This window comes from Camelus dromedarius, chromosome 23, assembly GCF_036321535.1.
Source record: "Camelus dromedarius isolate mCamDro1 chromosome 23, mCamDro1.pat, whole genome shotgun sequence".
NCBI lineage: Eukaryota > Metazoa > Chordata > Mammalia > Artiodactyla > Camelidae > Camelus > Camelus dromedarius.
In genome coordinates this window covers 2,555,846-2,569,206 of record NC_087458.1, presented here as the reverse complement: position 1 = coordinate 2,569,206, position 13,361 = coordinate 2,555,846, and the positions used below count along the sequence as shown (strand labels likewise).

At 46.3% G+C, this 13,361-nt stretch overlaps 1 protein-coding gene across 2 annotated transcripts in view; it reads right to left on the bottom strand.

The window, feature by feature from the left end:
- Positions 1-13,361, bottom strand: part of CHD1L (chromodomain helicase DNA binding protein 1 like) — a 46,187-nt gene that overhangs the window by 24,886 nt on the left and 7,940 nt on the right. Inside the window, exons 3-10 of one of the 2 annotated variants that reach the window (XM_031436574.2) lie at positions 12,645-12,751; positions 11,980-12,094; positions 11,383-11,414; positions 8,173-8,254; positions 5,201-5,363; positions 3,740-3,895; positions 2,959-3,051; positions 347-443 (exon numbers count right to left, since the gene is read on the bottom strand). In XM_031436574.2, the coding sequence (XP_031292434.1) occupies positions 347-443; positions 2,959-3,051; positions 3,740-3,895; positions 5,201-5,363; positions 8,173-8,254; positions 11,383-11,414; positions 11,980-12,094; positions 12,645-12,751 (845 nt within the window). Of the gene's footprint in view, positions 1-346; positions 444-2,958; positions 3,052-3,739; positions 3,896-5,200; positions 5,364-8,172; positions 8,255-11,382; positions 11,415-11,979; positions 12,095-12,644; positions 12,752-13,361 lie in introns of those variants that run through there. The other variant, XM_031436579.2, reaches the window with a different exon arrangement.

The window sequence follows — 13,361 nt, the reverse complement described above, 5'->3', positions numbered from 1 at the left end:
AAAGAAATGCTTTCTGTTATCTCTGTCCTTGTGGAACCAAACAACCGGAGTGACATGGTTAACACACAGTAATCAACCAGATAGCAGATAAGGCAGTGCACTGCCAAGTGCTGGACTGGGAGCCTAAGGGCTGAAGGAATTCAGAGAAGGGAAGGATGATTATGGAGGGGATGGCGTGGGACAGAGTGGAATTGGGGGGTGAGTGCAGTTGCAAAGAAGGCAGAACCTGAATCAGGGTCTTGAAAAAAGGAAAACGGGGATAAGTTTCAAGAAATCAGTGAGTTGCTCATGACTCTGGTTTTTAAAGTCACCAGCTCAGAGCAGAAGACACGAACCTCCCACCTACTTAGAATACAGGAACGCCAGCAGCTTATCCAGGAGGTGAAGCTTCCCGCTGGCCTCGATCAGGTGGTCTCCAATTTCAAAAGGCTCTGGTTCTACACCTGGAAAAGAAAGAATCCCTCCCAGTAACGGGCCCCGAGCCGGGCAGGCCCTGACCGGAGACGCCGCTGGCCAGGCTACAGAGGCCAAGCGCCCTCACTGGTCACGGGCCCGAGTCGCACACCTCTGAAGCGTTTTCTAGTTACTTGTCTGCATGGTATTTCAGAGCTGCCTAACACCAGTCACAGAGCCTGCACACCCAGCGTGCCTAATGTCTACCCAGGGGTCAGAGCCACACTTTAGGAAACTGAGGCACAGGGAAGTGCTAAAGACCAAACAGTCCCAAACTGAAGTCTTGAGGCTCCCAATCTAGGAGACAAATGAAGAAACAGGCTTGGATGTATAAACAAGTAATTCTTAAGGGGGCAGTGGCAGAATAACCCGGGGGGCTTCTTTTAAAATCCACATGTTCCCAGTGCCCCCTCCCTTAAATAAAAAAAGTCTTGACTGGCACCTAGTTAAGAGTCTAGGACACTTGAAAATGCTTCATAGAGCTACTTGGCTGGGACCCCCTTGAAATGGCCGCCGCAAACCCTCCATGCTGAGCCTCAGTGCCAGACCCCTGCAGCCACCGAAGGCCTGGAGCTGGCCCAAAGGCTGCCAGTCAGAGTGAAATGAAAAAAAAAAAAAAAAAACCGTTTGGATGAAAATGAACACACTACATATCAAAATGTGTCAAGTGTGGCTAGAGCAGTGCTTCCAGGGAGCTGCAGACATCCACGAGACGAAAGGGAAGCAACAAAGGAGGCGGCGAGGAGCAGACGTGAGGCAGATAGAAAAGCAGGAGAAAGAACTGTCCCAGAGCCAAAGGGAAAAAGTGCTTCAAGAAGCGATCGACCGACACGCACGACGGAAGCGTTGTGCTGCGCACCAGAAACTGACACAACGCTGTCAACCGACTGTACTTCAATTTAAAAAAAAAAAGAAAAACAAGAAAAAAAGAAGAAACCAGATGCATAGGATAAACAACTTCGCTTCAAATAAAGAAATGCAAGCTGATGACTACCTTTTAATTTGGCAAAATTTCTAAAGGATGCCAATACCCATTACTGGCAGGCATGTGGGCTAACAGGCTCCATCCTACCCTGCGGGGTGGCCTGGGGCTAGACACCGAAAGTCTCAAATGGAATTTTCCCTTTGATACAGCATTGCATTTCTAAGAATCTGTCCAAGTGAAAGTAAACACTTTTTTACCTACACATAGAAATATGTGTGATTGTTAATTATACATACAAGTAGGTATAATTGCTGGTTGTCATTACACAGCAGTGGAGACAACACAAACGTCAAGAGATGGGAGGGGCTGTTAAATTCTTATGACACATCCATCCAATGGAATGTTAGCCATAAAAATACAATTCTTGATGCGGAAAGTCAGTCAAGTTGTGTAGCTGAGTATTAAAGAAAAAAAAAAAAAGCATGTTTCAAACACCATAGGTAATATATGATAAATGAGACTTAAAACTGATCCACAAGGTTACATATCCAGGGTTATAGTCAAGGTAGAATTATGAGGCTTTCAGGTTTATTTCTGCTGATCTACATTTTCTTATTTTGCTACAATGAATGGTAGTATGTAAAAACAATTAAAAGTAAACTAAAATTATATATGAAAGAAAAAAGTGATCAGCTGGATCAAAGGTTTTGAGAGGTTAATTAAAATGTGAACCACTGGTCGAGCGTCTGAGAGTCCGCTCGTGAAGCAGGAAGGGCGGGATAAAAGGCTGAGAAAAGGACATCCGATCATAAAGGAATGCTAAATCCAGATTATAAAACATGCCATAAAATAACCATCCTTAAGTCTTCAAAACTGTCAATCTCATGAAAGACCAAAAAATGGCCAAACAAACAAACAAAAAAGCTACCCTAGTTCCGTCCGGGAGTGTGTCCACCAGGCGGCTTCAACCACCCACCCCAAGAAGTGCCCCTGAAGCCGTCTCACTGGCCGTCCACCTCCACCCGCAGAACAGCAGCACCCAGCCGGCCTCACAGATCATCAAAAGGAACCAGCTGATCCCTAGAGTGAAAACTCTCTGAAATGAGAAAGAAGTCAGTGTCTCGGCCTGTCCACCGGATCCAGCCCATCCAAATGCCGGCTTCCACTGTACAGAGAAAGTGGTATTTTGCTCTTGGAAGCCTGTTACCTGAGACCCAGGGGAGTATCTACAAGGCCTTTTTGGTTGCATCACAGCAAAATGAATAAAAGACAGATGGTAAAGGGTGCTACTTTTGAAGACACACACAAAAAAATGCTAGGTTTTAGGAAAATTAAGAGATACAACCCAGCATCTATGACAGGATCTCGAATTTAAAAAGAAAAAAACAAAATCCTGAAGGACGGAAAAGGGACAACTGAAGATATGAGCAATATATAGGTAACACTGACATAAAAAAGTTAACACAAGAAAATAGGGAAAAGCAGACCGTAAACACAGGCAAAGCTTTGGAAGAACTTTGCTACGAGGCTGGCCACAGAAATGTGAAAAAGTAATGTCAGAAAAATGGGCACCGCCTTACCATCAAACAGGTACGGGTGACCCACGCACTTTCGAAGCTGGGACAAGACGTTCTGAAGTTTAACTTTCTTTGCCGTCTCATTTTCAAACGCGTCTGAAATTTTTTAAAGAGACACAGAGAGGTACTACTGAGCAACAAAAAACCCTCAAGTTTCCATAAATAACTTTACTCATTTCAATAATACATCTTTCAAACCTGTATTAACCTCCCAAATTTCACTGAATTGCATTAAGAATTAACAGCACATCAATATGCAGATTTCTTAACCATCATCTGGTTTTTAAAATCCACCTAACTATAAACAGAACTCAGCAGTACTCTGTTAGCCTTCTGCAGAATCCTGTTTCCTTCTTTGACAGCTACTGCAGAGCCAAGGAACAAAAAAACACAAAACTGAAAGGTCTTTCCACTCTCTCCCCCTTCCCAGTCCCAATTCCTCCCAGTAAATTTGATTCAACAAAAATGTTCTGCAATGTGTTACATACATGACATGGTGGGAAAACGCAAGTCATGACTGGGATACCTAGAAGTGTCCGCTTAACTACAGGCAGTAAGGAAAAGGTGGGGGGGGGGGGCGGATTTCACAAACGCAACAACCGAGAAAGTCTGAGTTACATTCAAGACACTGCCAGTTTCACAGCAGCGGCCCTGAGTATTATTCAGAACACAAAGTTCCATCCCATATTCTCGCTACATAAAGCAAGCCTGAGTATAAAACACTGCCTTGCATGAAAATCATATCTTCATTTAGTTTCTAAACGGACAGGTGCCCTCTGATCACCTAGGTCCTTCATCAGAATGGCCCTGTAGCACCTCCTCTGCAGCGCCGACATGCCGTGGTACAGCACCACTTCCGTCTTCCTGGGAAGCTCTGCAGCCACCTCCGCTTTCACTCGCCTCAGCAGAAACGGCTGCAAGAGTGTGTATAGTTCACTTGCTGCACGAGGGAAAAAAAACACACGTAGCGTGGGACAGAAGCAAGACCGAGGCTTTGCACTACTAGAGAACACACAGCACTTTATTTTTGTTTCCCGTTTTCATGCCAATTCTGTGTTGTAGGCCAGGATGGTAATTTTTCATAGTATTTCTTCCTTTATTGGGTTTTCCCTTCCAGCTCTTCTGATTCTTACCAGTAATCTCATTTGCACTGAGCTATTTTGTTTCCGTGATACTTCTGCATTTGATCAGCGTAAAAGCTTAGAAATGTAAGGCAAGTAGATAATATTGTCCCCATTTCTAAGGCTGAGTGAGGCTCAGAAAAATTAAGCCCCTTATCCAAAGACACACAGCTGGATGCTAATGTTGCCAGCATTCAAACTTACAATCCCTTTGCTCCTTCCCCGGGTGTTGTGAACTTCAAAACCTAGCCTACACTGGAATTACACTGCATGTAGGGTTGCCAGATACAGCAAATAAAAATACAAGTGCCCAGTTAAATCTGAATTTGATAAACAACAAACAATGTTTTAAATATCAGTACATCCTGTGTAATATGTGACTGGGTGACATATATTTATCTGGCAACCCTGAACATGGGAGCAATCAGAGCAGTTCCCCAGGTAATCCTCAGCCTGCGGTGGAGGTGTTTCTGCTGTGAAAAGCCCTTCCAAATCACACTCACCTCGCACATACAGACCACACACTGGCATGCCTGCCATTTGTTCTGCATCACCATCCCGGCATAATATCACAGAAATAGACAGATAATTCCAGGAGGCAGAGGGGCACAGGTGTGAGAGGAAGAAGACTACAGATGGCCTGTGTGAACGACGTAGGCCTCCCCCCTTCACTTCCACCACCCAACCGTCCAGACTTTGGGTTTTGTGCAGTGTGCAAAGAAACACCAGTGCTGTGGAATGCTGGACAGTAGATTCAGGCTACAGCACCCACATATATTTCTGCCTCGGGAAGCAGCACAGAAAGTTTACAAAGTCCTTATAGAAATTACATGTTGGAAGGAAAAAAAAAAAAAAGCCTGCAAATCAGCAGTCACCATTTCTTCCAAAAATGGCCCGGTGAGCACTACCACAGACTCACGTAGCAAACAAGCAAGAGAGTCACCAAGAGCAGACACGGAACAGCATGAGGGCGCTGACGTCGCCTCGTCTGTGTGCGGCGCCTCCCCTCCCGGAAGGTGCCCTCTGATTATCAGTTCCCTTTCTTTTCTCTCCATAACCGTTATGCACAAGGGCACCTTCTGGGCCCAGGCCCCTCGGGCGTGGTTTGCGAGAAGGGAACTTGCCTGACTCCGATTCCTTCTCTATGTCCTGGTACCGCTGAACGAAATCTTCCACCTGCTCCCTGGGAAAGAGCTCCGGCTCCGCAAAACCGAGGAGAGAGTAGAGTTCCTGGAGGCTGTTCTGGATGGGAGTTCCGGTCAGCAGCAGGCTGAAGACGGCTGAGAACTCAAACGCATGAACACCCGAGGTGAAAACCCGTAACCCTGGGGGGCAAGGCCGAGTCCCCAGCACAACCATTACTCGTGCCCAGAGACGTGCGGTTTAACGAGAGGACCAGAGGGGCCGACACCCAGGGGCACGGGCGCAGGCAAGGGCTCCGCCCTGGCTCCAGCCCTGAGAGGGGCTGAGGATTCTCTGAAGACGACGCCGTTACAAAGATGCAGGTAAACTCACTTGTGGCTCTAAAGCACCGCGTGAACATTGAGGCCGGCTGCCGGGCTGCAGCCCGCGTGGGGATGCGCGCCGCGCTATCACTAGGCAGGGCGCCCAGCACGCAAGGCGGAGGCAGCGCTCTCCTACAAGAGCGCCCGTCTGTGAACCCTCACAGGTGCAGCCAGTGCAAGACGTGAAGACTTCTGGACTTTTCTGGACCATAAACAACCCAAAGTGGAAAGAAGCTCTAAACTTTGAGCAAAAGATGAGAACACCAAGAATAAGAGACTAATGAAGTAAAAGGTTAGGAAAAACAGTAACAGATACTAGTCAAAGGACAGCCTCTGAACTGACATCAACAAGAGCACACACTACTTGAGTTAAATAGCGCAGCACGCGCGCGCGCACACACACACACACAAATACAACACAAAGAGAAAGCCACAGCCTATGAATATATATCAAACATCGAAATACATTGTGTGTATGTAAATACATATATACACATACATAATCACTGCACTTTTATATTTAAAGTAATACATCTTGATTTAAAAAAAAAATACACACGCGTGCTTCTGTGTGGGCGCACTCATGGGCCGCAAAGGACGTGGCAGCGCGTACACTAAATGTTAACATGCAGCGCAACAGGGTCACTGTTGCCTTTTACTCTTCTTGTGTGTCTACGTTTTGATTTGGGAGGGGGGTCATAAAAAGATACTGCTTTTGAAGGAAGAAAAGGTAATGGGTGAAATGATGTAATCAGTTAAAACTGATTTGAAAGTCTTTTTTTTTCTTTTTGGCATTCTCCCTTTTCTGTTTTGTTTCTTTTTAGACTGTCTAATCAACGCCCACCCATTCATGCCTGCTATGCCTGTAGGGCAAAGTTTTCAAGCATTTCAAGCACGGGAACTGGTCACAAATAAATGTTTCTAGTAATCAAATCACATTTTTACAATATGTGCTCACCAAGCAAAGGGCTAAAGTGACCCAAAGAATATGAGGTCAACGAAGACAATCAAGGTTGTCAGGTACTAAAATCAGCTTACCCTACCACCTGAGTTATTCACATTTTTACTCAAAGCCGTGTCCATTTTGCATTAAAACTTATCAGGGAAAAAACTCCAGAGATAATCTCTGTTTGTGTGTGTAATATTCTGTAAACACTTTGCATAAAATATTTTACAAATATTTTCCATGTTACTAAACACCCTTCTACACAATTCTTCGCAGCAGCCGTACTCCGTAAACGCACTGTATGGACAGAGCATAAATTGTGTGACCACTTCCCGGTGTTCACATTTAGGCTGCTTCCAACTTCAACAAACAAGCTGAAAACAGTTTTAGGAAGCGGGGAAAAAAGGCAGCACCTTTCTCCCCTCCCTCGGCCCAATCAGTAAATATGACTGTTTCTTTCCGACCAGCCAGCTGCCTGCAATTCCAGCCTCACCTAAAAAGGAACCCTCGGATGACGCAGAGCAGTTCTCTCACTGAGTCCCTCCGAGCCTTAGTTTCCTTACGAGTAAGAAGAAAAGGCCCTGGAGCCAGGGGCAGAGCTAGCCTCCCCACTCCAAGCCCGGGGCCTTTTGCTGCACGTGCTCCTCTTCCCCGTCGCAGGTCAGGAAGCTGGCACGGCAGTTTATGAAGCAGGCTCTCATAAGGTTAGGTGCCAGGATGTGACAACCTCTTGGGAAAGAGATGCTATGCAGAGTCCCTAAAAAGAAGGCAAAGGACACCACAGAGCAGAGGGGGCCCACTAGGGGACAGCAATCCTTAAGACTGGGCCAATAACAGACAGTGGCCATATCTGCATAAAAGCACTAAAAACTGGACTTTTAACCAGTAAATACACAATTCAGACCTAAGACTCTCCTCTGAATTCCCTCTAAATTTATTAGCTGATTTATTACAGGATAGGAACCAAACTTCAATGATGGTCACACACATTCACACATGTGGTCTCACGAATGAACAAGCCTCTTTACTAGGTCGATACGGAGAAGGGCCCTCCGTCCGCACAAGCTACTCCACTAGCTCCTCAGAAAAGAGGGCAGATCTAGGGCTCCAACGACACGGCTCGCCTGCTGCGCCAGAGAGCAAGAGAGTGGAGTAAGGTCAAGGGTGTGACACTCAGAAGAACGACAGAGACAGGAGAGGCTGGAGGAAACGTTCTACGGCAGGAGATCAGGCTCCTCGTGGTGAACCGTCCAAGGTTTTAAACAGGTAAACGGAGAAGGGGTACAACATGTCAGATGCGGTCCTCACTGCAGGCAGAAGAACTACAGTAAGACTATTTTTAAAGAAACTGCCTCTTTGAAGAAGACCAGAAGAGAGCTGAAACGTTTCCAAAAATACAATGTGTTTTACTGGGGTAGAACCTCAGTCACTTGGTAACCAGATTTTAGTAAATATCACCCCTGTAAACGACAAGAGGAAGCAGTTAGGCCATAATAAGCACTCCTTCTGTCACCACAAAATGTTCATTTAACTGCAGAAATCTGACTGGAAAAAAAAAGTTTCAACTTAATTGGCTCTGTATAGACCTAAGCTAATGTCTCTGAAAGGGGGTTACATGAGAACGAAGGCTGCCCTGCGAGCTCACCTCCGAGAGCGTCCGATGCAGCAGGGAGCTCTGGTTCTTCAGCCGGTGAGCTTCGTCCACGACGAGCAGGCTCCACGCGAAGCTGCGGGGGGAGAGCCAAGCCTTCAGTCTCGTGTGACTCAGACACGTACCTCACCGCCAGGAGTCCTACCACGACACCACGGCGCTTGCTGGGAAGGCGGGTATCAGGCCCCCTCTGTTAGAAACACACCCACACTGCCTTCTCATCTGAGACTACCATGTACATACAGTTTCTGGATATGGCAATAAAATTAAGGGAATTTATTTTCCAAGATTGGAAAGACCATTGAAGGCAGAAAGGAAGGAGCCGGAGACAAAGAGCAAAAGGAAACATTTACAGTCACTTACTATGTGCCAAACACTCAGCTTGGGGCTTTAGGTATGTTACTTAATCCAAAGACTAAGGTAAGCAGACATCATTGAGCCCATTTTACCAACAGGGAGACTAACGCTCAGAAGGTAGGTAACCTGGTCAGGGGCATATAGCTAGCATGAGGCAGAGCTGAGATTCCGACCCAGGAGAAAAGCCAACAGACGGTGATATCATAGTAGCTAAAAAGGATGGTTTTAAAATGGGGAAGCGGTGCACAGGGTCAAACGTTACAGACAGGAAGCTTGCTCACTGGCTCTGTTCACCTGGAAGTCACAGTGGTGGGACAGAGCACTTCTGTGGCGTAATAGTTGTGACCACAACTTCCCAATAGGTTGCAGTCGTAAAAGGATACTCTTTGCAAATACTCCTGGGAAACTGTTTTTTCCCATGAAAACATTCAAAATTTGGAAATACATGCATGTATGAGTATGTTCCAAGCTGCATTATTTAAAAAAACAAAAAGCTTAAAATACTACCAGGTCCAAAATGCATGATGAAATATAGCATTTTAAATGATAAATGATTACACTGTGATAAAAAGCCTATATAACTAAAAATATATAAATATTGTATCTTTTTCAAAAGTGTGAAAATCATGCAGAAGATAATAAAGTGAAAGTTTAAGATTTTTAAGTTGATATTTCATTTGTAAACACTCTGTTTACAGTCCCATTACATTATTTTTATACTTAAAAAACTAAATGTATATACAAGTAAAGCAGAATATTGGGAGAGTAGTAGGTATAGAAATAAAAATCCTTCAAATACTAAGAGTAAGGTCTTGAGCAAAGCTTGGCCTTAGAAGGAGGGAAGCCTCTTCCTCTAAGGTCACACAGAAAACCCAGAAAACAGGCGCAGAAGCAGATGCCTAGCACCACTCACTCTCCCACCGAGGGTGGCGCAGGCAGAGGGAGGGAGAGCAGGAAGCGGGGCCACCCCCGCTGAACAGCAGGGGCCGCACCGAAGGACCACGGAGGGGAAGAGCGCAGCCGAAGCTGGACACACGCCATGAAATGAGGTGTGGAAGTGGCCACCGCGCAGTGCTTGGCTCCTGCCTGAATTACCATACAGAACAGAGTTGGTCCTGCTCCTCTGTGAAGAACTAGATACTCAGGTTTTGGCGCACAGCAAGCATCCAGTACAAAGCCTGTTCAATGGAATGGCTGCGGGGAGGGGACCTGGGCTCACCGAAAGGAAGGAGGGCAAATCACTCATCAAAGGACACCCTCAGGGACACTCCCCGAGAGGACGAGGTGGAGGGAGTTCCAGCAGTGGGTGGACAGTGGGACAAAGTAACTTCTAATCCTCTTGAGCTAAAGATTTCGTGTCTATTGTCAAAAAAAAATTTCCTATCTTTCATACATGCACAGCCTCAAGTCTCCACAATAAACCTCATTAGGGCAGAGATTACATTCCACTTTCTGGCTGTTCTCAGAGTGTGCGGTACAGTAACACACAATATAACCTTGCCAAATACATCAAAAGCAAGCATCCGTGTTCTTGCAGCCTATACTGAGTGAACATTATAAATGGCCCTTTATTACTCAGGTTCTTAAATTCACCTGGAGTGGATTCAAGACAGATGACCTAACACAGAAAGAGTGTATTTCTGCTGAATAACGTGAAACTCCAGTGCACCTAGACACTTTGACACGCTTTCTTAAAAAGCAGATCCACAGCACTGCATGGTGGGTTTGGATGTCTGCTTGGCCGTTTACTACCAATGTACCCCAGGATGGGTCACCTAATCTCTTACCTTCCTCATTTAGAACGTGGCTGAGAATCCCCACCTACTAGGGTTTTCACCAAGATTAAACAGGATGACGTATGTAAAGTCCCCAATAACATTTATGTCCCCATCTCCTCGTCTTGTGAGACGCCCAGGCACTGCCCGGCAGTCTGGCTGTCCAGGAGCTTCTCATTCCTCTACCAGAGTCTGTGTGCTCTCAGGGCTGCTCTGTGGTTCACTCTCCTGGTGCTGCTGCTGACTCCCCGAACAGTGCGTTTCCGGGGGAGAGATCTTCAGCACGTACTAAGCTGGGCATCGATCGCAAAAGAGAAGCGAGAAGGAAAGCATCTCTTTTTCTTAAGAAAAGTAATAAGGTACTGTGCTTACTTAAGTGACACTTAAAACAAAACACTGGGTGGAACTGCATCATAACTACACACGCTACGGAGAATGAAACCCTGTCAGCATACCTTCCTTTTCACCTACAATCTCGCTCGTTTCATTTGTAAGGTAACTTTTGTCTTGACTACACACTGCAACATGTCACCCCTCCTACCAGGTGGTACTAAGAGTTAAATCTAACTTTCCTGTATTTTGTGAGCTGATATGAGGCCTGAAAGCTAATTAATTAGAAAGAAGTATACTTAAAAATCCCCTTCTAAAAAGTTAATTTTACAGCACTGACTGCTACTTTAGGATATTCCCAGGAAAAGGCTGAAATGATTCACCTCCTGTGATGCAGTAAAGCCTCCACACGGCAGTCCTGAAAGGCGTCTATGCAGCTGCGATGTGAAGGCCCACCGTGTACACCAGATCTCATTTCATCCTCACAACCGACATTCAAGGTGAGAGATTTAATTATCCCCAACTTACAGATGAAGAAGCTGAAGTTTGTGGAGGTTAACTAACTAACCCAAGGACGTGCAGTTAACGAGCAGGGGGTCGGGCTGTAAGACTCCTGCCACGTCCCACACAGATGAACAGGACTCCCAGACGACGCACCAGGGAAGAAGCAAAGCACTGCAACGTGAAGGAAAGACACGGCTTTCACGGTACGCTAGACGTGAGCCCTGAACAGCATACTCACGACTTCAGGAATGATGCGTCTTTCAGGCAAATCTGAAAAATTAAAGAAGACACCTTATAAAGGCTGACACCGACATAACTCGGATGTCAATAAGCTAGTTTGTTATTAACTCTCCCAAACTACAGGATTTAGTTAAGTCTTATTCATTCACTGTGTAAACAAGCCCTGAGCATAAACCTAAGCAGCACCATCTGACAGACAGACACAGGCAGGCAGCAATGAGTGGACGGTCTTGCTTCCAGTGACCCAGGCAAGCTTAGCGCAACGAGCAAGGACTTAAACAGAGACTTGAGCTAAGTGTCCTCCTCTGCCATCCTCCAGTGACAGAGACGACGCCTCAGCCCACCGCCCTCCCCTTGCCGCCTGCCTATTGCTGCCCACCATTCGGGGGGCAGCTGCCCCCTTGCTCCACCAGGAAAGAGAGGGAGAGAGAGCTAACTCATGTGAGCACGCTTCTCTCCGAGAATCTAATGAAAGCAGACTTTCTTCCCAGAAAAATACGAACTCTCAAAAAAAAATTAAATATGATTCCAGTGGATTCTACGACCTCTAAGGTCCCAAGTGAAGAGCTCTGACTCCAGGGAAACACACAAGTACCTCGTAGGTAGTCAGCAGCACGTGGAAGCGTGACTCCTGTTTCAGGTCCTGCTGCAGCCGGGCCCGCTCCTCCTTGTCACCCGCGTATGCTACACAGGAAAGCCCTGGAGCCAATCTGAATCCACGAAGAGAGGCAGATGAACACACAGAACGAGCCGCGGGAAGCGGGTGCACGTCTGGAGGATCACACCTCACGGAAGGGCTGCCCTGAGGGTACCCTACGGCCAGAGCAAGCCCTGGGCCCTGGGAGCTCGCCGAGACTGACGGGTAAACCCGAGGGCGAGTTCTCGTGTGAAGATGGAAAAGGGCTGAGTGAACATCAAAAAGGGCCTTGTGTTAACCTAAAAAGAAAACTTTCATTCCATATTGGTTACTTTCTATGAAGTGTCACTATGTCTTTATGAAAAAGCTGGGTTTTCCTTTAGTTCAGCAAAATTTACTAAACATGAGTACTGACTTTTCAAAGTACCAAACAGTGACAAGAGCATCCCTAGGCCACCCCGCCCCAGCCCTCAGTCTCTGGCGGCACGGCCTTGGGTCACACTTTTCTGGAAGAAACAAACTCACTGCTTAGGGCAGTATGTCGTTTTATCATAGTTCAGATAGCACCCCAGAAAAAAACAATCAATGTAAAAAATAAAATTTCAGCTGCATCTACTCTGTACCTCTCCATCTCTTCTTTCCAGTTGCTCAAAACAGACAAGGGACAAAGAATCAGAAATGGTCCTTCATCATTGAGTCTTCCTGTCAAGTAAAGGAAGAGAGCGATAGTCTGAAACAGAGAAAAAGGAGGCAGTGTTGATCACATTCCCACATGAGGAACACAGTAAAGTTCCCACAACCTCGTAGAGAACACTTACAACTGCATCAAAAAGATAAAAACAAATGCAAACTGTTATAGAGGACTTGCTTTAACAAAACCTTGTGTACAGTCTCCACCCATTAGGAGGGTAATCCATTCCCGGGGGGGAAATCACAGCCTTAATACAATCGCCAAAGAAACGTGTGGTGCCCAGTTTCACCAACAGTCAATAAGCAATGGTGCTCAGCATCTATGCGACTGAAGCTCTAATACAAAGGGAAACATCAGGAAAGACAACAGGAAACAATGGGAACAATGCAAGGAACGTGCAAGATCAGGGATGCCCTGGAAACACAAGGCAGGGAGTGCCGAGACCTGCTGTGCAGAGGGCCGGCCGCGCGGGGCCCCACTGCTGGCCAGCATCTCCTAGGGAGCATGCCCCCCCTCCCTCCACATGCACTTATGGGGCACCTTCTATTTACCAGGAGCTATTCTGAGCTCTGGAACATAGTAGTGAACGGAACAGACAAAACTCCCAGCTCTCCCGGAGCATAAATTCAGTGAGGAAAACAAACAGTAA